Consider the following 24782-nt stretch of genomic DNA (forward strand, 5'->3'; position numbering starts at 1 on the left):
CATTTTACTTATTTTGAGAAAACTATCATCATATACAAAGAGACAGCAAAAACACCAATGTTTAGGAGTTTATTACACAGAATATGTCACAAGCTTATTAGATAACTGTATTTAAGTTGATGTATATGCTTTTATTTATTATTCTTTAATTTTCACAAATTTAGAAAAGTAATCAAAAAGTACTCAAAAGTAATTAGTTACATTACTTTAATAAAGTAATTGAAAAAGTTACACTACTATTACATTTTAAACAGGGTAACTTGTAATCTGTAACCTATTACATTTCCAAAGTAACCTTCCCAACACTGCTGTTACGTACAATCAAATTGTGTTGTAAGTGTGTTTTGTGTCATTTCTATTAAAGCATACACACAGACTCTGAGTGTATGAGTGTGCAGTTGTGTTTGTGTCTCAATACTGTAAAGGGGAGCTAACATGTCTCTCTCTTTGCTGTCCACCTCCCTGTGCCGCTGGGCTCTTACACAACCTTGAGGTACGCAGTTCACCGCTCTGCTTACTGATGTCACGCTCACACACGCACATGTGACGGGCATGCCTCACGCCGCAATCTGTGTTTGTGAAGCATGCGCTAATGACATCACAGAGTCAACATAACTGCAAGGTGACGAATCCAGGACATAGCTCAGTACATCAAATGAGATCTGATGCAACCAAATGTGCTCTTCTATTTGGCAAGAGCTGACTCAAGAACTCACACGAAGGGCGAGATGCCAACTCCATGCGTTAAACGTTCATCCTGGACTCAAATCCTTGATGCATCTTAGCGATTGAAGTGCGAGGTTGCAGGAAGTGATGCGATCGTTCTTCCTTTGGTTCACAGAGACAATAGGAAGCATGTCGTCAATGGAGGTGAACGTGGACATGCTGGAGCAAATGGACCTGATGGACATGTCTGACCATGAGGCACTGGACGTCTTTCTCAACTCTGGGGGCGAGGACAACAGTGTGGCTTCCCCGATGCTGGGTATACATACAGACAGTGACATTTCCCAACCATCAATCAATATTTTTACAGTTACTGCTCTATCGTTATGTCATTTTTAAGTGCAGCCTGACTGATTTCCTTAGATCTAAACCACTCTTAGCTAATGACGAAAGTGGCTCCCTGGTATTGCGTCCCTTCTTATGTTTAAAGAACACTTTAGCTTCAATAATGCTGAGATGCCATTAAATTAGTGGTGACATTTACTGCCACCGTCAGCAGAACACGCTGAGATGATGTCTGATTGCATCCAGAGAAGAACAAACAGGTTTTACAATTATCCCTAATTACATTGAGCTGCACTGAAAGCCAAGTTCTCTGGATTATACAGGCAACATCAGGACACTGGACTTACTGTTGTAAAATCAAGTGCACTGCCTCACTGTCTACAGTCTACATAATCAGCTACCGTACTAATAAAAACAGCATAACCTCATTTAAAATGGAATCTGATAGTGATATTCATTACATTTCACAATTACGAGTTTGACAATGAATGCATACATTTTACTTACTTTTGAAGATAAATTAGCATTCTCAATCCCTTTTCTGAACGATTCTCTCTCAGGTCCTGACGTGGAGTCGTTCACCTCTGAGATCTCTCTTCAGGTGCCCACACAGGCCGACTTGAGACACAAGCTGGCGTCGCTGTCCTCCACCTGCACGGACTCAGCCAGCCAGGACACGGAGGCGGGAGAAGAGGAGGAGGAAGATGATAATGATGAGAGGGGACCAGCAGCCATCCCCGACTCTCCGCTTGTCCAGCCAGATCAGGAAGAGCTGGAGGAGAATGCCACGTTAACCTAAAGAGAACGAAACCAGGCAATCAAGAACTGTGGGAGCAGCAGCTCATCCTAAAAAAAAACAGAGGATGAACAACAGACTGTTAAAAGAAAAGTGATGCAGTTAGAAGTGTGCTATGCACTCACGTCCAAAGGAAGAGTGTGTGCACTGGTGTTTAATGAAACCCTTTTGGTTTTTATAAAGAAATTCTGTGTCGTGTGCTGTGCAATGTGAAGCCCGATCCTGTGCCTGCCCTCCAGATCAATAAATATCTTTTATTCTGTTGGACGTTCACTGCATACAGCTGATCTGCTGTTTGCCCCTCTGTGCCACTGATGTGTTACAGTGTTATAAAATATGTCATTATCTATATTATATTCTTTCCACTCTACAACTAGTTTGATCGGTTTCACATCTTGTAAATCCATACCTGGAGTATTTCCAGCTTTAGATTACAAATGTACAAAAATGTATTCAAAAGGGATGTTTCTGTCGTGAGGTACACGTCTGTCTCTGTATGTATAAAGTCAATACTGCTTTAGAAGCCTTTGGTTCAACAGAGTGACTTTGATTATTATCATGAAAACACCACAATTTAGGCTCCGGGCCAAGCTTCGATACGTTTAATTTCCAGCCTGTTTCAACACCAGGGAAAACCACGTGGAGATGCAGGAGCAAAATTCAAATAGTCAGACGTAGCAGATCATCAACTGGTAAAATATGATTAAAAATATATCATTCACATCTGCAAAGTGGTCTAACTGGTCTAGCACAAGGATTTTACATCAAGGGGTCCACAGGGAGTCTGTAGATTGTTGTTATTGTAATAACTATTACTACTACAGTACAACTAATAGTTGAATAAAAACGGAAAAATACCATTAATACTTGTATTTAAAGACAGTTTCAAGTATTTTGATTTATGTAGCATTATTACTACATTCACTAATAATAATAATAATACTACATGTAATAATCATTGTTATTACACTGCTAGTAGTTCTAAATACTAAATAACTGAAAAAAGATTAGTTTAAAAATATTATTTTTATAACATTATTATGCATAAAATGAAATTTTTAATGTCAATTATTATTTATTTGAATTATATCAAATTATTAAAGTATTATTACTACAACCGCTATTAATACTATTACAAACAAGAGTGTAAAAACTAGAACAAAAATGTAAAAAGACAATTTAAGTATTTTCATATTATTACATTATTATTAAGTATTATTATTTTTTAAATGTATGTTAATAACATGAATAAAATTAAGTTACACAATAAATTTCATTAAGTTATACCAAAGTCATCTGAGAGTGTGGGGGTCCATGTGTGAGAAAAGATTCGCTTGTTCAACACAGTTTAAAATTCCTCTTTAAACCAATATAAAGTTCAGTAACAAAGAGCACAGACTGACAGGGAACCGTCCATGAGTTTTTATTAAACCTTAAGTACAAATTGAAAAAGTAAAAAACAAAAAACAAAATAAAACTGGCAATATAACCAACATGAAACCTTTCCTCGTGAGAGGAAGAGCTGAGATGCAGTGCTAATAAATTAACTCGCCTGACCTTGAGCAAATCTCTCATCTTGTAGAAAAAGGAACAAAAACAACAACATTTCTGAATAAAATACATCGTAAGGCCATAAAAACTTGACAAAAGCTGTTTTTTGTTGAAAACACCCGACCTGGTTTTCATTAAATACTCCTAAAACAGTTCAGTCTTCTGTTAAGGACAACCAACAAACTGGATTATAGTTTTTTTTTTTCCTTGACAGTCACCACTGGCAAGCTCAGTGCAACATGAGTAGCTACTACAATGTTGAATTTTCAGTAATGAAAATGTAAAACCTTTTTTTTCCTTTTTATTTATTTTTTTTAAAGTATTTTCCCTTTTCTTTAAAAAAGTAAACCTAAAAAACAAAACTAGGGGGAAACCGCAACTCCATATCTTAGTCCTCAGTGATGTAAGCAGCACTTAAAATGTATACACATTACCAGAGCAACCCTTTACGCATCAAACTCCCACAGCTGAAGAAACTGAAATGTAAGGCTTTTCTTCATCTGGCATCATCCATCAATCTATCTATCCTTTCCTTCTGTCACTCCAACAAAGGCTCAAGTATTAAAGACATTTACAGGATTATGTACAAAAAGGTGATTTTCTTACGTTTCTTTAAATCAATGATACTTCTGCAAAAAATGAAAAGACAGAACAAAAATAAACAATAAAGAAAAAAATAAAGAAACTGTATTTCACATTTTTCACCCTCTGAATAGTGGCTCTAAATTGAGAAAGCACGTCAGAACAAAAGAGAAAATAAAAAGTCAAAAGCACAAAATATAATATTTACAATAATATTATAGAATAATTAATGTTAACTGGTACAGATGAATCTAAGTCTGGAAGAATGGAATGTTGACACGATTGCACATCTAGAAGCGGAAGAAGTCTCCGGGCTCTTCCGTCCTGTGGGATAAGAAGGCTAGCGAACAGCACTTCTTTCTTATTACCTTTTTTGTATTGATAAACAGTAAAAAAAAAACAAATAAAAAAACAAAAAAACAACAACAACAGCACCAAAATAAAGATCTCCCCGCTAAACATCAGGCACAGGTATCGCTCGTAAGCATCAGCGTGGGAGGAACCCCTCTCACTGCCGGGACAGGACCTGCTCATTCAATCCCTAACACCCACTTCCTCAAGTACAGCCCAACCTGCTGCCATGGAAACCAGCGTTCCCCGAATCCACAGAGGAAAGTGTGAGATAAAAACCAGTCGAAATAAAAACACACAGTATTTCCTCTTTAAAAAAACAAAAACAGATATTAAAACAAGCTAAATTTCAAGTGTTTACTGTCTTTAGAGCTGCGTCTTCCGCAGAGGAGCTGCATGTGGACTAAATGAATTAAATTCAAAACAAATGTGATGACACGAAACGAAACAAAACAAAAATGAAACATCCAAACACAACTAAAAGGATAAAAAAACAAAAACAAACATCCAAACAAAACTAAAAGGATAAAACAAAAACAAAAACAAAACAAAAAAACAAACAAACCTCAAAACAAAACTAAAAGGGAAAAAAAGAAACAAAAACAACACCAAAATATAACAAAAAACTATAACTAAAAGCAAAAACAAAACAAAAAGCAAAGCAAACACCAAGATGAAACAAAAAACAAACACCAAAACAAAAAAACAAAAACAAAGCAAACACCAAAACAAAATCAAAACAAAACAATGAAAAAAAAATGAAAACACATTCTCGGGCAGCTCCATCAAGCACCAACATTCAAAGGAAAGGGGTTTGGAAAAATGAGGAGAGAAGCACCCATTTGTCCCAAGGTTCACAGTTCAGGAGGAGTGTGTGTGTGTGTGCAGTCAATGGGGCCGAAGACGAGGAGGAAGAGGGTCCAGGCAGAAAGGATGACATCATACTCACACCTGTCAGTGAAATGCACACTTGGGACCATGTCTCTTAATGCTATCAAACATCTGGTGAATACAAACTAGAGCGCTAGTGCAAAAAAGGCAGCCTGCTTTCAACACAGGAAACTCTGCCCTGCTATGTGGGTGATAAGACACAAACGATATAAAAAGAGGGAGAAGAAATCGATTGGGTGACGTAGGCGGTGCTCCTCATGAGACGGCGGCGGCACTTTTGGACAGGTGGGTCGGCAGGTGGGTCAGGGACAGCTCCACAGCAGATCTCTTGCGGGGGCCGCGCTTGGCGGGAGGTTTGGTGGGACTGGAGCCATTACAGCCGTCTGCTGCGCCTCTCACCAGGGCTTTACCACACACCTGATTCACCAAACTGTTGATCTGCTCCTGAGGGACCAAACCGAGACAAAGACAGGGAGAGACCGTCGTCAAAAAGGTGATGCTGAGAATTCAGCTTTACAATCACAGGAATAAATTACATTTTAAAACATGTTTAAATGAGTCATTTTAAAGATTTTGAGAATTTCACAGAGAATCAACTTCATCTTTTTTTTTGCACATGTCCCAAAACACATGCTTAAATTAATAACAAATTAATATCTGGTGTGAACGAGACACAAACTGTTCAGATGTGAACTTATGGTTTTGAGGAAAAAAAGAAAAAGAGAAAACCTCTCATTTGAGAATTGAGCGAACGCAAATGTCAAAAACTGTAGCACAACACTGAATCCACAGAAACTCATTTGAATGTGCAAATGTTTATCACTCTGCCAAAACACAATACTTTCTGAAGTCCATTTAGGAGGGTTGCTTAAGCCAATAGCGTCTCAACAGCTCCCCCTGCAGGCATGTTTCTGGTCACGTGTCTTACCTCATCATAGCGGTACATCATCTTGAGGCCGCGGCAGCTTTTGTGTTTCTCCACGTAGTGCAGCGCACACTCCAGACAGAAGACCACATTTTCATTCTCCTGCACCACCTGCAGCATTAACAACAGCCATCAGCTCAATCAAGATCGTAACTCATTTTCAACACTCACTATTTCTTTTGTCAGTGATGACTGAATGTGGATTTTCAGCACTGGAGGTAAAATCACATCTGTGAGTCAACTGTAGAACTGTTCAGTTCTATTAAGATGACAACAAAAGATTATACAACACACACCGACAAAACTGCAATGAAAACCAGTGTTGTACAGTACAGAACAAAGGGCATTACAGAACACTGCAATATAGATTTAACTAGTCAATACAGTAATTACTGTAGGCTTTATTGTGATTTGTAGTATAGTGCAGTAGTGTATAGATCAGTGATTTTTAACCTTGTCGACTCCAACGGCCCCCATTGTCAAAGATAACATTCAAAGAGGCCTTCAAGACATTTCTAATACTTCTATTATAAATCACAAAGCTACACATTTTAGTTTAGGGAACACTATTCACTATTAACTAGTTTCTTATTAGCATGCATATTCCTAGCATAAGGGCCGTCTTTTTCAGTGCCAACAAAGCACATATTAATGCCTTATTCTGCATGACTATATTAGACCCTTTACATAAACTACTACAAACAACTACCTTACATGCTATCACTTAATATGAGCAGTAATTAGGAGTTTATTGAGGGAAAACTCTTGGTTAATCATGAATGTGTTCCCTAATCCACACTGTTCTATTTATAGAAAGCAGGAGTATAAACATTAAAACATTCATATAAAACTGCAATATTAAATAAATATTTAAATATTATTAAAAATGTAATTATTTGTTTAATTAATTAAATTTTTTTACACTGTCCCAATAATCATACTATCTATCCAAAATAGTGAAATTAATAAGTGCATCCCATAATAACAGCACGGTTTTGATATACTTCAGTCAGTAGATTTAAAAAAGAAAAATGCTTTTTGGGCTAACATGGGCTAATTTGGTAGGTTTTCATTGCTGTGATAGTTTTAGAGCACAGGATAAGCATTTGAATTAGGACAGAGCCTTAGTTATTGTATACTATACTGGATCTACAGTAGAGTATAACCTGAGCTGAATCTCACCATAGACAGGTAGCAGAGGTGCTGGCACGTTTGGCAGCGTCTCTCGGACGACTCCAGCGCCAGCCACTTGCGGGGTTTCTTCCTGGTGTCGGCGGGTGACTGGTTGTTGTCGTGCGTGCAGTAGCGTGCAGAGGAGAGCAGCCCGGCTTCATACAGATCCTGCCTTTGCTTCATCTCTATGTTCCTGTAGGACAGGGATATTCAATTCCAGTTAGAGTGCGGTTTTTAGATTTCCAGACTGACCTCAACCCCAGAACAGTACTATAAAAAAAAGAATAAAAAACAGTTAATCAGTTAGGCCGAACATCAGGGTGGGTTTCCAGCGCTCACCTGAGATCTTTGAGAAGATTAGAGATTGTACTGAGCACAAGTCTGTTTTCTCGTTTGGCCTCGGCTGTGGCGATCTGGTAGAGCAGCTTCTCCATAGAGAAGGGTTTTGCTATGTGCCTGTATTTCAGGTCCTGCAAGAGAAGAGCAAACATGTAGAGCGTCTTCTAAACGTCTCCTAGTAAACGTCTTTAGGCCAAACAGGCGGATGTGAAAATGTGAATGACTCACTTTAGCAGCCTCGTAGCCCAGGTTCATCCACTGCGGTGTGGCGAAGTGCACGGTTTCAGACACACTGTAGCCGCAGCACACCCTGGACACGAACGCCCCGGGGAAGATCACCACAAACTGCCCGCTCTGCTGGACCGTACGGTGGACCTTGATCCCCTCACGACAAAGCACCTCTGGAGAAATCTGGAGAAATGCGGAGACATGCAATGTGAAACAAGTGCACAGAAAGGAGATGCAAGTTTTGTTTACAATATCTTACCATAACGTTCTTCTCCAGCATTTCCAGTCCCGGCGTGCCGTTGGCTTGTAGCAGTGTGTGCACCACTTTATCAAGCTTTGTCTTTTCCTCAGCAGGAATAGAATACCTGTAGTGGGACGGGCACAGTTTCCTGTCAGTGTCATTGTTTGGCTGAATAAGACAACAGCGCTGTCTGCCAGCTCCTAAAACAGCTTTGTTGTCATGGAAACAGGCCTTGGCTTTATTATGATGAGTCATGCACATAAAAACACAAACAAACAGCTGATTCTGGCGTGAGTGGAATGCACACTGTAAGTGACTGCGTGTTTTACAGAGTAACGCGCCCTCTAGAGGAGCTGATCTGCACAACACAGCCAAGTTACCAAAATATACAATTTCAGACTGAAATGACAATTAGCAAACACAATAAAAATTATTTTTGGTAATAAATAAATAAATAAATTTGCTTTGGCAACTAATTAAAATGTTCAAGATGGAGTACTAAATTTACTAAAACTGATAAAAATTGTCAAAATCACCACAAAATGACAAACTTTGTTAAAATGAAAACCTAAAATAGAAAAATATATATTTTTTTATAATATTAAAAATAAACAATGTATCTAAAACTAAATAATAAAGATTCACTGAACAAGACAAATATTGTAGTGCTTTGTTAAAGAAAGAATCGTTGTTTGTTAAGTGTTTGGACCTGATAATTATTACAAATATTTTATTATGTAAAACAGTAACTTCAATAACACACACTGTATCAGCAATATTTACATTGGTTTTTACATTTATAAAATAATATATACACAATGGTATATATACACATAAAACAGTATAATGCAAATGATCAATAGTTTAATTAAACGTGTCTAATAAACATTTAATTATTATTTTTAGGTTTTTTTATTAGTACTTTTTATCCTCGGCTAATCAAACGATCAATAAATACTTTAATTAATCGAATGTTGTTACATACATCATTTAACACCCCACCGCTGGTTTATGGGGCAAATGTTCAATTCAATTATTTTTATTCCTTTCTAGACAGTACCTCTGAATAAAAACTTACCAAATGCAATCAGCACCAGTGTGTAAGTAGTCAATGTATGGAAGGCGGTTTTGGTCTTGTGACCAGCATGAGGTAGAAAAGACCATGCCGATGTTCAGCCAGGGAACAGTCACCCCTGTGAGAGAGAACGAGAGAAAGCGGGTGATGACTTATTCAACAAAGGAGCTTTACATGATGTCCTTCCTGCTACTGACAACAATAGTAGACTCACCAGGCACAGCACCAAGATGGCGCAGAATGGATCCAGAGTTATTGGGAAGGACAGTGAGGTTCCATCCATGCCTGCAGCGACAGAGAAAAATACATTGTTATAAGCGGTTATACATCTTCCCACCATGCTTTTAATTCATCTCAAATGAAAGCAGCTCTTACTTGGAAAAGGGTTCGGACTTGCCCACAGGGAAGCCACTTCCATGTGTGTTTGTGTCCACTTTCCCATAATGCACTGCTACGTGGCAGTCCCTCTGCTCCACTATCCGCCAATAATCTTGCTATATAAAGAAGAGCAGGACAGATGGAGATGAAGAGAAATGGCAGGAAATGAGGAAATATGACAGGATGCAAGGATATAACTGTCATGGGATACGCTTATAAAATATGCAACATGGAAAGTACATGCTATTTAAAGAGAATTTGTCATGGAGCAGATGTGATTATCCTTTTTTTTTGCAGTGACCAGGGTTGACATTTCACACCAGTAATATAGTAATATACTGCACTGTACATAATGACATCTGTTTAAAATACAGGAAGTGGTTTGTGTGTACCTCAACTTCAGCAGCTCCAGGCTCTTTATTGAAACACATCATCATTGTATTTCTTGCTATTCTGTAAAAGGTGGTCAAAGATACCGATCTCCCCTGGAAAAAAAACAAAAACAAGAAAACATTAAACAGTAAGAAATATAGCAAAATAATCTGTGGAATAAATTGTTTGTTTGTTTGTTTGGCAGCCATCTTGGAATTGGCTCCAGGCAGCTTTCAAAAACAAGATTAGAATTGTATAACATCGGTCAAATTACAATGACGTTCTGTTAAATGTGGCTTCTTCTGCTTATATTAAGGTTCAAACTTGAGGTCAATGCTTTTTTTTAAAAGACAAGTTACTTCCTTTCCATTCCATGGACAACTATCAAGTTAAGTGTTTTAGTTTTTCCCATTCATTGTGCCACACACAGTCTCTTCTGAAGCACCACAGCACAAATGAAAAACACTCACACTCTTAACCGCATGAAAGCACTGATAACTATAGACAGAGATAATTGCCAGGTACCGCACCGGAGATGAACAAAGTGCAGTGTGTGTGAGGAGCTGAGCTGTGACCTATATTCAGAAACCATTCTGTGAAGAGGCCCACTCTCACCGTCCTGCCCAGCGGAGAGTGTTACCTCTGACAACAACACACAGACAGGCAGACGGGGTGCTATAAGAGTCAGCGGGGTAGTTTTATAGGCCTGGTGGGGCAGACGGAGTCACCTTACATAGACTAAAGCTAAGACCTCAGACTCACGTACACAAGGAGCTGAGGGCCTGGGAACAAGCCCTCTCACGCAACAGTAACAAGCCCTCTCACGTATCACCGATACCCACTCACCCACAGTCACAGTTCTCTCTTTCCTTTAACACCGGTCCTCTCTCAAACACAAGAACCACACAAACTCTGCCCTATATCTCTTTTTACATTGGTAATCTACTTTCTACTACAGCACGCTAACCAAAACGAAACCTTCCCATGTCTGAATTCAAACACTGTTTATGGGCAGCAGACAGGATGTGTGAAAAGTGCTCTTCACTTGAATACACACACAAAAAAATACACACACACACACACACACACAAAAAAAAGTATTTTAATTTCTAAATCAGCCTCATGCTAGCATGACAAGCTAATAACTCTAATAAACATAGCATGAAAAGTCTCTGTGCACGAGAAAAATCACACGTATACTGCTGAGACTAATTTTGGCCAAAACGCGATATCAAAGCACTATAATTTAGCTTCAGGTCGGGAGCACGCCTATGATGTCTAAAATACTGTGTTTGAGTTATAGAGTTCATAACAAATCAATGGCATTTTGTATCTTTAAATCTGTCTGAGAAACAAAATAAGACTCATAATGGCAGCTTAGCAAGTCATAGCTCTGAAACGAAGCTCAGATCTGTGATGCAGAGCACGGCATAGAGACGCATCCATCAACCGCTGTAGAGCCAACCTCAGCAGCATTAAAACCCAAAATGCATCACATATTAAGCTTTCCTCCTTTCTTCTCCAGCAGTGCGGCTCTGTGTTCACCGTACAGATGAACACAGTCATCACGCTTGATATTCTGGCAACTCCTCTGGCAGCTCAGCGGTGAGCCCTCTATGCTCTCTCTAAACACTTCATTACCTGAGGAAATGGCACATCTGCCAGTCTGACTGGGTGAATACAGTGAATGAAACAAGTTTGACACATAATACTGCCAATTCAGAAAGTAAACACAATAGCGTTAGCGTGCCGAATAGATTTAGGATTGCCATTCTCAAAGCAGGAGGTGCGTTACCTTGTATATACATTTGTGCTGGTCACTGAGAACACCTTCATCTTCTGCCTCCTCATGTGCCACATCACTGTCCACTTTTTCCCCTTTCTTTTCCCGAGCAAACAGTCTGCGGCGGCCGGCCTGCCGCTGGGTGTCTTGCTCTTTGTTGTGATTGCGGAAGCCATTGCAGTGGTTGAGGCCGGTGAGCCCATTCTTGGGTTCGTAACGGGGAAGAACCAGAGACCGCTGGCCATTATCCAAGTGGCCCTCCAGGGGTCCCCGCTTGCGTTCCAGAGCTTCCTTTTCTGCCAGCACCTCCTGCTCCAGTCGCCGGTGCTCCTCGGGAGACAGCAGGTCATAAGAGAGCAGGTACTGGAGGTAGGCCTCCTGGAGCTTGGCCAGACGGTCTTGTGCTGATTTGGGAATGCGAAGCAGGTCGGCCAACCGGCTCCATTTTTTCAGGTCCATCACCTGCTGCATTCCACCCATGTCGCAGACCAGTTCGGAAAAACGAGCCAGATCTACTTCACAGCCACCTGAAGGGGCAACAATGAGAGGGAAGAGATGATTGTGAATGTTAAATGCACTGCACATTAGGAAAGTAAATTAACAGTTAATGTTTCGTTTTCGAACACAAGTCAACTTAACCACTGAAATCTTTATTTGTCTGTTGAAAAATAACGAAACATAAAGACTGGAGAAATTAAGATACTGTAAGGAACCGAGAGAGAGAGCGCCAACAAAGGTCATTGAGCAGGATTATTGAAGTATTTCGGCAGCATTCTAACAGGCTCAATAAACATTTATTTCAACCGTATATTCTGACCGGGCCCTCAAATAGCACGCAGGATTCTGAAGTAAAGCAATGGTGCAGGGCTGCTTTAAAACCTTGTAAACATGTAACTCTGCTGGACAAGCTCTGGGGCAATGGGCGATTATTTTAACATATGGTTTCCCAACTCCTGGCAGACAAGAGACTTGACAACATATGTTGAGAATGGACCATGAGGCTGCTCACTGGTCAGTTTACATAAAAATGGTTAAGAATAATGTTGACAGGATGATATGTAATTACAGTTTACTTACACATGCACAGGGCAACACAGCTACAGTTATTGCTTGATACGTTGTTTACACAAGACCAGAAATGGGCAACGGTGCTCCTGCAGGGCCATTGTTTTAGTGTCAACCATATGAAGCCCACACCAGCCTAAAATTTATTCTTAGAATTATCTTGATTAGATTGTTCAGGTAGGTTTGATTAGAGTTGGAGCTAAAATCTGCAGCGTATTGACCACTCCAGAAACAGAGTTGCTTATCACTGCACTAGCCCCATTACAGGGTTTCTCAAATCCAACCCTGAAGGGTCAAAGCCCTGCAGAGTTTAGCACCAATCCTAATTAAAAATACTTGAGCAAGCCAATCAAAGCCTTAAGAGTTATTAGAAAATTACAGGTAGGAAAGTTTGCACTAAATTCTGTATGGCAGTGGACCTCTAGGCACTCAAACAAAAGCTTTAGTAATTATAAAGTTTTAAGTGGTCTCACCTATAAGCGGTGGCTCGTCCATTGAGATGCCCTGAGATTTGAGGTGCTTCTTAATGCAGGCCAGTTTCTGAACATTGGGGCCCCAGCGCCGACCCAGCTTGTGGATGCGCTGAACCTGTGTCACAAAACGCATATCGTCGTTGAGTTTGCATTCTGGCCTCCAGTCAGGAGGAGGCAACACTCTGCACAGTCCAGATGACTCGGCCCGTTCCCGAACTGAGTCGAGGTACACCAAAGGGTCCTGAAACTCCCTGGTTGTGGGCTTGAAAATGGGCACCTCCCCCAAGGCTGCACACCCGGCCCTTCTCCGCTCTCGTTCCCTGTCTCTGTCCAGCCGTGGTGGAGGCGTGTGTGTGGGTTCTGCTGGTTTGAAGGATTTGCTGGCTGAGGTAGTGGATGTGGTCCGGTTGAGGGTGGTGTTAGTTTGGGCCCTCTGCTGTGCTTGTCTGATGAACATCATTTTGCCAGCAGAGGCACGTTTGGGCCGCAGACGTGCTGGCTCAGGGGTAGCAGGGTTCTGGGGCATGGCTGGAGAGGCGGGAGCAGCAGGGGGCGACGGAGGAGGGGCAGGACCCATTTTCTGAGCAGGGGAGGCGGCCATTTCAGTGATACTGTGTGCAATAGTGATGGTGTTGGGGGGCTTGAACTGACCCAGGGCCTTCTTGCTGCGAGTTTCCAGTGGGCTAGTCTGCAGTTTAGCTTTCTTAACCTCAGTAACAGGTGGCTTAATTTTAACCTCGTCACTCTCAGTTCCAGCTCCAATGATCGTAATGGCATCACTTCTGCGTTTAGAGTTACGCAGTCCCTGCCGCACTTGCCGGACATCTTCCTTCTCTTCCCTGGCACTGTGGCGTCCATTAAGCCTGCCATTAGGCTGGCCCCCGTTAGTCATCTTATGCACCCCATTCGATAATAGCACCTGTTTGCGGGTTTTTGCATTGATACTTTGGGCTTTTCCTGAGTGAGAGAGCTGTGGCCGGCCACGCCCTCTGCTGGTTGGATGATGAGAATGATGTTGGTGGTTGTTGCTGTAAGCATGGAGGCCAGCAGATGCAGCATGCTTGCCGTGGTTGAGTTTGGCTTTCTTAACCAGTTCTCGTTTTGCTTTGGTGTAGGTGATGTGGCCCTTGGTCACGGTGGCTGTGTACTTCACAGTTTTGGATGGCAGACGGAAGTCTTTCGACTTTTTGGCACTGGACGTATGCCTGCCGACTGATGATGTCCGTGTGAGTCCATTTACTTTCGTGACCTAAAGTGAACAGAAGATATCATCATGTTACATAAAGTGGATCAATGTAACTTACTAAGGAACTGGGAGAATTCTCAAATAGTCCCTTCAATCTCGACGCCTAAAAAAAATCTTTCTAGTGTGTATTTGCATACAGAATCAGTCACAGTGCATGTTTCGGCTCACACAATAACACAGACCACAACAGAGCTCCAAAAACCCCAAACCAGAAAAAAACTGCAGGGAAGAAAGAGGGAGGGGAAGTGTACCAGATAGAGAAAAAAAAATGTTTTTATTCAGCGCCAACAGCTGCGAAACTATCCTTAGAATAAAGTTTAATCATAAAACCCCATTCAAGTACCAATTCATAGTTGGCACAGTATATGAAAGTTCTTCAAATTTGGCTTTAATGCACCAAATAAAGGGAGCTGTGCTTTCAGCTGATCTGAGGCCCCAATATTCTTCACAGCAGAGCAGATGCAGCTTGGGTTACACCCGGCCTCTCATTGTTTTAAAGCCGCCATGGGAATTAGACTATGCCAGGCTACAAACATAGTCAGCCTCGACTTCTCTCTTCACATTGTTTTCTTTGGCTCTATTTTTCTGGCAAGGCAGAATGGATTTGATTTCCTATGTGTGTGTTCTCACTGAGCATAGAAAAGAAGAGGGTTTTAGTGGGCCAAAACTCCAGGTGTGCTTCCTGACATCAGAGGACTCTTATTGGACTCTTTACTTTTGGCATAAAGTCCTCGATAAGCTTTTAATCAAAACAATGCAATAGCACATGAATGATGCAGTCAAGGTATGCAAAATTTTCTTTTTGGTGAATAGTATATAATGGTATAAATGGACTCCAACAATGCCAGTAGCCCTATTCTGCCCTATATGGTGCAACTCATTTCAGCTAAAGAAAAAGTTAAGAGCTAAGAAAAAGTGATGATAAAAGTTGATGGTTTGATATAAATTAAATTTTTATCTCTTCCATAACATGGAAACATGTACTGCATGAATGATGTTTTAGTTCATAATAAAGTTACTGCTATTTAATTACATTTTTACTCGCATTTAATCACAATTAAAAATGCAGCTTTTGTCAAAATGTGAATTTTCATACCTGATATAAATGGGTTGGGGGTTTAATGGCTCTGTTCTCATTTTTGTGTGAAGCCTGTTCTGATGAATTCATGCTCTGTGAATAGGCCTTTTGCACATGTTGTGCCACACCCTCTCACATCCCTCCCACTTTATTTCTCTCTCTTTAAAGTCTCTGAATGCATTTAAATAACAGTGTCCAGACTGTGGTGATCTTTGGGCCAGAGGTTCGCTGACAGACAAACGAGGAGATTGCTGAGGGTTTTTGAAGACATCGGCTGTATGGTATTCCTATCAGGTGCAGCCAAACAACAAAGAGAGGCTATTAAAAGATTAGGGGGACTGAAATGTGACCTCCTTCATCAATCGCTTCCCCTTGTCGGCGCTTTAAAAAAAAAATGGGAGGGAGAGGGGGAGAATATAAAAGAAAGCCACAGACTCCTGCCCCAGAGGCATGCATGATGAATGCTCTATGCAGAGTAAGTAAATGTAGCACGATGTCAGCCATGTCTATGTAGCCCCCCGTCATCACACCCACCCCATTTTGAAATAACACGTCAGTGGTCTACGGCACGCCCCATCCCATCTGCCGGGCTCTGAGAGCACAGAATGCAATTGTAATTATAATACCACTCAGCATTACGTGCCGGATGCTGAGTAGAGCTTGCGCGGCGTCTGCGCTGCAGAAATCCCATGTCTGGCTCGGTGTAATGAGCGCCGTGACCACTAGAGGGCTCACTGATCCCAGAAAACTGCATAGGAGCCCTGCCACATGCTGCCATCTATTATTTAGACTGCCTGAAAAGGTGAAAGCGATAGAGAGAAACCGCGTAGGCGAGAGAACACAGGTCACTGGACTGTCCCCAGTGGGCAACCTCTTGAAACCAGAGCAGGCTGGAAGAAACAAGGAAGGAAACAAGTAAAGAGAATGGAAGGAAGGATGGAATAGTTAAAGGCCAGTTGGCCAAAGCCGTGCGATTAAATTGGCTTAACAGCCAGGAACAAAAACAAGAGAACACACACAGACAGAGGCCAGGCCAGCTCTCTGAAGTGGACCTTGGTCACACGTGAGCGTGAGGGAGGACAGATGACATCATGTGTTGCTATAGGCCAGCTGCAGCATAGCAAAAGATTTAACAGAGAACATCTGCAGAGCTGCAGCCCACACCACACACACACACACATGGTACATGTCTACCAATGTGTTAAAGAAATGCTCTATAACTGTCTCTCTCAATTTGAATGTCAATTTAACTCATATTAACAGTGTAAATAATAGTAATAAAGAAAAAACACAAAGGAATAAAAAAAAAAACAATGAAAAAATATGTACGTTTGCTTCCTTTTTATGATTACTGTATATATATGAATTTTTGGTTGGGAGAATGGGGGTTCAATCTACTTTCTCTTTGGAAACAAACACAACCAAGTACCCACCCATTAAAAGAACAAAAACAATTTAAGACAAAGCCAAAATATCAAAAAGACTCATTAATAACTGCCATGGATACAATGAAACAAATAAATAGACCTTAACTCGGGATAACAATTAACATAGAGTCCAATAATAATGCTGCTGAAACTGATCCTGCACCTGCTGTGAGCAGCATGAGATCTCTCTTCTTCCCAGATCAAGTTATTCTACGCAAGCCCTCGTAAAAAATAAATTAAATGAAACTCCAATTAAACAATGAAGTATAAACCCTTTTTCAGCTCGTGTGCCATGGGTCATGCTCATGCTAGAGCTCTTGAACACATGAACACCCTTCAGAAAATTAGCTTTTATAGAGAGAAGGATAGAGAGAGAGAGAGGGGGGGGGGGAGAGGGGGAGAGAGAGAGAGAGGGAGAGAGAGAGAGGGAGAGAGAGAGGGAGGGAGAGAGAGAGGGGGGGGGAGGGAGAGGGGGAGAGGGAGGGAGAGAGAGGGAGAGGGAGAGGGTGAGAGAGAGAGAGAGAGAGAGAGAGGGGGAGAGAGAGAGAGAGAGAGGGGGGGGGGGAGAGAGAGAGAGAGGGAGAGAAAGAGGGAGAGAGAGAGAGAGGGAGAGAGAGAGAGGGAGAGAGGGAGGGAGAGAGAGAGAGAGGGGGAGAGGGAGGGAGAGAGAGGGAGAGGGAGGGAGAGGGAGAGAGAGAGAGAGAGAGAGAGAGGGGGAGAGAGAGAGAGAGAGAGGGAGAGAGAGAGAGAGAGAGAGAGAGAGAGAGAGAGAGGGGGAGAGAGAGAGAGAGAGAGAGAGAGAGAGGGGGGGAGAGAGAGAGAGAGAGAGAGAGGGGGGGGGGGAGAGAGGGAGAGAGAGAGAGAGAGAGAGAGAGTCAACAAAGGGTCAACAGCTGTCTAATAGATTCTCACCGTTTTGTGGATTATGCTGCATCTATCTGTGCTGTTTATTGTTTTAAGTATAGCAGATGAGTGGTAATGTGTTTATATGTGTCAGCATAATAACAGGCTTTATCTGGCTCGAGGGTTTAATGTTGGGTCAGTCATTGTGGTTAAACTGTCGAACCGCCACTTACAGGTGCCACTGCTTCATGCTGATTCATCAGAATGATTAAAACAGCAGTTCTCAAGCTAAGGCCACACTTCTCATTTTGTATAAAAAAAGTCTTGTACAAGAAGATTTTTATAATTTCTACAAGAACTTTTTTTTTATTTCACACAAAGAAGAAAGTTATAGAGGCTTGGAATGGGGGTGAATAATTAGATATTCATTTCTGAGAGAACTATCATTTTCATCTTTTTTTTATTAATAAAACTGTTTTAGACTCTGGATCATGTTATATATATTAGAGTGGCAATGGCATAAAAAAGACAGAGAAGAGAGAAACTGAGAGGCTGATGAGTTGAGCTGATCCGTCTCTCCCTGCTCTCTGAGGTTCATTGTTCACTTAATTAATCAGTTTTGTGGCACTCAAAGACGACAGGCTCGTTAGTACCGGAGATGGTGGTGGTCTGATCGTCTGTAAGCCGCATCGGGATGGATGTTCCCTCCTAACTATCAGATCCAGTATAATTCTCAGTGTGCAAACTGACTCCAACATGATCCCATCCCTGCTCATACGGACACAGAGATGGACGTGAAGGCTTGTACCTGCTTGCGGAGTTCCTCTGCGGCTCGTCTGTAGTTGTGGCCGTTGGTGTTGTGGCTTTTGGCCGTGGCTGCAGTGTGCTTGTGGGAGATCTCACCAGACGCGTCACACTCCTCGTTACAATCTTTCCCCACAGACGACTCTCTGCCTCTGGATCTGGGAGCAAGCTCTTTGTCCTTGTGTACCTTCAGGCCATTCAACACTGAAGAAAAAAAAAAAACACACACACAAAAAAAAAATTGTTATTAAATAAATAAATAAAAAAATATTAATTGTAAAGACAAATCAAAATACTGCATAGCATTTTCTTGTCAATTACATTTTGCATTCAATTCTTGCATCCTATATATAGTATGTTTCAAAAAATATTTTTTACAATCCTATTTGCAGTCGATTTTTAGTGTGGACACATATCGTGCTTCGGTTTGATATTGTGCACGATCCACAGCACCAAACAAGTTTATGACTGTTTTTGAAAGCAGTGTCAAAACAGTTTTGACAAGACTGCTCTGCTGCTCTGCCTTACTTCATACTTACAGTACATACTTCACTGTTGCCAGCACACTGTTCTCGTATCTAGAATCATGCAAACTGGCACAGCCTTTGGGTCAAGTTGGTTCTAGCTACCACTCTAAATGTACATAATGAGATGCATCATGAGCTTTAGTTTATTGGTCCATGATAACAAAATTACATATGAGAGAGGTGCTGTGTTTATAATATGCTTACTACTGCTGCACTATATAGTATGTATGCTGCACACTGTTTGTACTGCAGTATCCCATGATGCAATGCACATTCTATTTCTAGTTTAAGGGATGAACCAGATGGATGGCTAAAATACGGGCATGATAAAGCAAAATAACCATTCAGCACATCGCCATGTGTTGATAAAGTAGCATATTACTGTTGTTCACATTTATCACCGATGCAATGCTTCCCTCTTGTTTCACGTAACATCAAATTGTATAAAACACCAAAAAATGAGAGCTCAGACAGACTATATATTATAGAAGTATAAAAACAACAAAACAAAATGCCGAAAAAACCAAACTAAACCAAAACAAACACTCACTTTCATCTGTGAGTTTGTTTTTAGCTTTCTCGACAGATAATGCATTTTTGGACAGGGTAGTCTGTCTGTTATCAGGCCCTCTGGACAGCTCTAATTAACACACATTTAAACTGCTCTCTGTATTTATGACTGCTCACTTTAATTTTACAGTGTTTAAATATCAACAGGCAGGAGATCGTGTCAGCGCTGGGGAAACAGACGGGCTTTCGCGCTGTAAGGCTTGCGCTTTGGAACTGCTACCGACAGCTGAACTCAATAAAAGGTGTTTAATTTAGAAATGTAAACACGCCTCTGGGTTACTGAGGTTCAGCGAATGAAAGCCGAGCACTGTGGTTTCTCTCGCTCTGAGAGACACTCGCAGAGTGAAAGACTGGAGCGTTGCCTGTGCTCCATATTAAAGTGTCACATCTCAGACAACGGGCTGCGTCCAGGCACGGGATAGGCTGAGGATAGACACGCGAGAGAGAGAGAAGTGTGCCGGGGCTTTCCTGAGCCTGGGACTGTGTGCATTTCACAAATCCAACCAGCTGAGGTAGTTGGTAGTCTACATACATAAACCTCAAGTAAGGAACAAGAAGCAAATTCCTGAACCTAGGCCAATCTGGAGCCATCAAGATCAATTTAAGGTGACTTATTGCCGGCTGAGAAATTAAACTGAGCTTATTTATTCAAAGCTGAGTGAACAAGAATAGGCAAGTAGACAAGACAGTCCAGGTGCACCAATGACATACTACTGTCCATGTTAGATGATTTAATGCATACTGATCTTGATTTCTCATACTATATGTATGAATGAATGTAGTATACATACTATACTTCTGGATACTTCAAAAAAACGAAAAACAAACAAACAAAGAAAAAAACTACACTAATGTATGTATTTGTACGTTTATTTAGTTCCCAGCTTGTCGTTCTGATTGCTGTTGAAGACACTTTAACACACTCAATTAAACAGGCGCTTGGCTTTCAATTATCTGCTGACAGGCTTTTTTTTTGTTTGAAACTATCACGTTTCATTAACACACACTTTCCTGCAATACCTTCCTGGCCCTCTTTAAACTCACACAGCATCTACTGAGAGTATCAACCAAGAGCTCAAACTGTCATATAAGGCTGTTTCCTTCATTTGTTACGGGGGTGTGTGTAGCGTACAGCGACGTGTTGCCTGCCGTTACTCGGCACAGCTGTGAGCCGAATGCATAAACACCTTGTTACCGCCTTTCCTACTAAAGTGATAATTGGATTGGAAAGATGGAAGCGTCACGTCCCACTCCAACACAGCATTCCCATCTCCACACAGGAAGGAGCGAGTCTTCTCTCTCTCAACACATGTACAGCTCGCAGAAGATACTTACACTATATTTCAAAAGTTTGGGGTAGGATTTTTTTCTTAGATGTTTCTGAAAAAAGTCTTGCATGAACACAAAGGCTGTATTTACTTTATAAAAAAAAAATTGTGAATAAAAAAAGCGAATATTTTGTGTATTATTGCTAAATATTATTACAATTTAAAAGAAGTGTTTTCTGTTCTAATACAAAAAATTTAATTTACTCATGCGATGCAATGCTGAGATTTCAGCATCATTCCTCCAGTCTTCAGTGTCACATGACCCTTCAGAAATCATTCTAATATGTTGATTTGATGCTCTATGATGCACTAATATGTTTTGCTTAGAGATCTCTAAAATTAAGATAACAATAATGGGACTATTAAATGTAACTTATGATAATATTGCATGCTTTTACAAGAAAAAATACAAATGTAATTATAAACTATAATATAAAAACAACTGCACAGCGAGTTACAGACAAACTCTCAATGTGGCTTCATTTTTTCTTTTTTGCTCTTTGTTCTTACCGAAGCCGTTAATCTTGCTAGACAGTTTGCCCTTCTTGGGTGTAGACTGGCATGACGTAGATGCCACACTGGGTGGTTTCTCTTCCTCAATTTCATCTTCATCCTCCAGATCCTCTTCATCCTGAGAGCAGCCGAAGTAGGCCATGTTACTGGGTAAGGCCGGCGAGCCTGAGAGGGGACAGAGAGAGAGACAGAATGTGTTAAAGGAAGCTAAAGGCTCAGAGCATTTACTGAGAAGTGGCCAGAGAAAATGGGATAAACCGGCTCGACTCTGTAATCTCAGTTTCTATTGCAACCGTAATCCTCTCAAAATCAGATGCTGCTCTGGATGAGATTAAAGACTGTGGCAGCCGTAGGAAGCCTGAGTACATTACACTCCTCTGTTTCTGTGTGTGCTGAGTGGAGATTTGGAGCCGCCAGTGACTGTGTCTAACTGATGTTTCTCTTTAAGAGAAACTATGTTTTAAAGCACACCAGCTGATAACCAGCAGCATACTGCGAGATTACAGACACAAGTGAGGAGGACCATAATAAAGCAAAAAAAAAAGTTTAGTGTAATGCACATGGTGGATGAACAAATAATGATATGAAACGTTTTACCAACGGACTTGTGAAACAAAACCAAACCAAAAAAAAAATAAAATTTTTCACAAACAACAAACTAAAACCAAATCATACTTAAACAAACAAAGAACAACAAAGAAAAAAACTGTAAAGTTCTGTGCAACTTGCAAAAAAATGCAACTGATGTAGTCCAACTGAAGTATATTTGTGACCCTCATAAGGGTACCTCAAAACCAGTCATAAGGGTAATTGTTTTGAGGTTTGAGATTTCATCACATGAAATAAATAAGCTTTCCATTGATCTATGGTTCGTTGGGATATGACAATATCTGGTCAAGGGTGCAAAACAAAAAAATTTTATATTGAGAAAAAAAAAATATTTAAGCTGAAAATTTGGAATGAAATGTGGATTGAAAATGGTGGATGAGTAAATACTACTACTGCTGCTAATAATAATCCCATAAACATGTTTGACAAACAACAATTAAAAAAACAAACAAAAAACAACAACAAAACAAACAAACCGAAAACCAAATTAAACATACAAAAAAACAAATTAAACAAAAAACAAAAACAAATAAAACCACAAAAAGTGCAATAAACATGGTAGATAAGCAAATAACCCAAAACAAAATCAAATTAAATCCCCCCAAAAAAACAAAACAACCAAACCAACCAAAACCAAATCAAACTATCCACAATCTAAACACAATTTTAATTCATTAAATATATTGATTTGTTTTTATAAAGAATTATAGAATTATTAATAATGTATTAACCATGATACCAATGTGTTTTGTTATTTTATTGTACCAGATTTCCAGGCTTCCCCTCTTCCTGAGTGTCTTCCTCAGTCACACGTCACATTACCTGGTCTTATCAATATTCAATATTAATATATCAACATCAGTTTTTCTCTTCCAAACAGCACAGGTGATGTATGTCAAATGCCTGTTGCCCATTAGCTGGCCCTCCAGCTCTATCAGCGCTTAAACCTGCACTACTGCACGTCTGCGACTCGGCCGCACCACACCGGGCAACAATTATCATTATTATCTAGAGCTGTTCTCCAGCCTCATGAATGAAACATGAGTGTGTCGGCCACGGCCCTGCGAATGTGCTCTCATTAGCTCTCTATTAACGTGAAGCTGCAGCCGGCGCAGGGCTGCACTGGTGATGTCACCGCATACATGCAGCATCTGACACGCCACATTAATGCTTATGGTCTGTGCATGCGACCACGTTTATAATAGCAATGGAGACAGGTTGACTGTTTAGAGAACAAATGAAATGACTGAATGAAGTAGAAACTTAACGAGGTGTTGTTAAATGGATTGCAGTAAAAGGGCTGAGAAACAAGAGAAAGCTGCGTCACTGGTGAAGCGGTCTTGTTATTGTTCACTAAAATGGTAACCCTTTATTATATGGTTTCATTGGTTAACAATTAACTACATTGGTCAACACGAACAAACAATGAAAAATAAGTCTACGTCATTTATTATTATAGTTAATATTTCAGCATTTACATCAGATTATACATTACTGAGATAAAGAATTGTATATGTTAAATATTGTTAATTTACTATTATTTGTTGGCATTTAATTATTTGGTACAGTTTATTTTAAGGTGTCCTTGTTACACGTTACATGTACTTACTATTATAATAACAATAAATTATGCATAATTACATGCAAGTAAGCCTAAGTACATTTAGTTAATTCATATTTATCAGTACTTAAATGTATAATTACACTGTAACAAGAACAGCCTATAACTAACAAGAACAAGAACACCTTAATTAACGTGAACTAACAGCGGACAGTTGTGTTTTTTATTAACTGACATTAACAAAGATGAATAATCATTGTAAAAATGCATTGGACATTGTTTATTAATATCAATTAATGCACCAACTAAGGTTAAGTACTTGGGACTTTACAGTAAAACTGTAACTACATTAAAATAAAATGATTAAAATTGCTTTTAGTATTTGGAGTTAAATAAACATTAGATGAAAAGCTTAAATGTAAAAAAATAAAAAAATAAAATAAAAAAAGGTGAAAAAATAAATCAATTTTGCCTGGGCAACTAACTGAAATAAATACGTTACCAAAAATACCAAATCTAAAGTACAAATAAAAAAATATATATATTACATCAAATTCAGCTAATCCAAATGTAAAAATAAATAAATAAATAAAAAAACAAAAATGAAAACTAATATAAAAAATTTAAAGTAAAATATAAAAATAAAAGCTAATACAGAATACTATTCCAATACAGAGCATATCAGAGCTAATACATTATTAATAACTATATAAAGATAACACTAAAATAACACACCTTTTACAAACTGGTGTGTCTTCCCACATTTTTTTTTATGTATTATCCTAATTATGAACACACTGGTTCATAGTGCAAACCGTTTTACCGTTTACTGCACTTTGTTATTCTCGTTATTTGCCTATAGCAGCTAATGAACCAGAAGTATCACACACTGACAGAAAACGGCTTACATTCGACGTCAAAAAAATAAGGTGGATAAATCAGCCTACAGGACTATAGTTTTGAAATAAAGCCACTTTGATGGTTACTTCATGTGGCAGAAGACAAACAAATATGACAGGGTCAACTTTCAGTCTTCGCTAGT

The 24782-nt window shown here is 40.0% G+C and overlaps 2 protein-coding genes across 3 annotated transcripts in view; one reads left to right on the forward strand and one right to left on the reverse strand.

Moving 5' to 3' along the window:
• The window catches only part of dtnbp1b (dystrobrevin binding protein 1b), a 42229-nt gene extending 39896 nt beyond the window's left edge, over positions 1-2333 (forward strand). The window contains exons 3-4 of one of the 2 annotated variants that reach the window (XM_059556718.1): positions 842-985; positions 1572-2333. In XM_059556718.1, the coding sequence (XP_059412701.1) occupies positions 842-985; positions 1572-1810 (383 nt within the window). In that variant the 3' untranslated portion in view covers positions 1811-2333. The remainder of the gene's footprint in view (positions 1-841; positions 986-1571) is intronic. The other variant, XM_059556719.1, reaches the window with a different exon arrangement.
• Positions 2334-3214: 881 nt separating this feature from the next.
• jarid2b (jumonji and AT-rich interaction domain containing 2b) overlaps positions 3215-24782 on the reverse strand; it is a 115704-nt gene continuing 94136 nt past the window's right edge. The window contains exons 5-18 of the mRNA XM_059556720.1: positions 21568-21735; positions 18637-18836; positions 13235-14483; positions 11709-12223; positions 9934-10026; positions 9539-9657; positions 9378-9448; positions 9167-9281; positions 8107-8212; positions 7848-8030; positions 7620-7750; positions 7290-7473; positions 6111-6218; positions 3215-5626 (exon numbers count right to left, since the gene is read on the reverse strand). Coding sequence (XP_059412703.1) covers positions 5438-5626; positions 6111-6218; positions 7290-7473; positions 7620-7750; positions 7848-8030; positions 8107-8212; positions 9167-9281; positions 9378-9448; positions 9539-9657; positions 9934-10026; positions 11709-12223; positions 13235-14483; positions 18637-18836; positions 21568-21735 — 3431 coding nt within the window. The 3' untranslated portion in view covers positions 3215-5437. The remainder of the gene's footprint in view (positions 5627-6110; positions 6219-7289; positions 7474-7619; positions 7751-7847; positions 8031-8106; positions 8213-9166; positions 9282-9377; positions 9449-9538; positions 9658-9933; positions 10027-11708; positions 12224-13234; positions 14484-18636; positions 18837-21567; positions 21736-24782) is intronic.

This window comes from Carassius carassius, chromosome 8, assembly GCF_963082965.1.
Source record: "Carassius carassius chromosome 8, fCarCar2.1, whole genome shotgun sequence".
In the NCBI taxonomy this organism is placed as follows: Eukaryota; Metazoa; Chordata; class Actinopteri; order Cypriniformes; family Cyprinidae; genus Carassius; species Carassius carassius.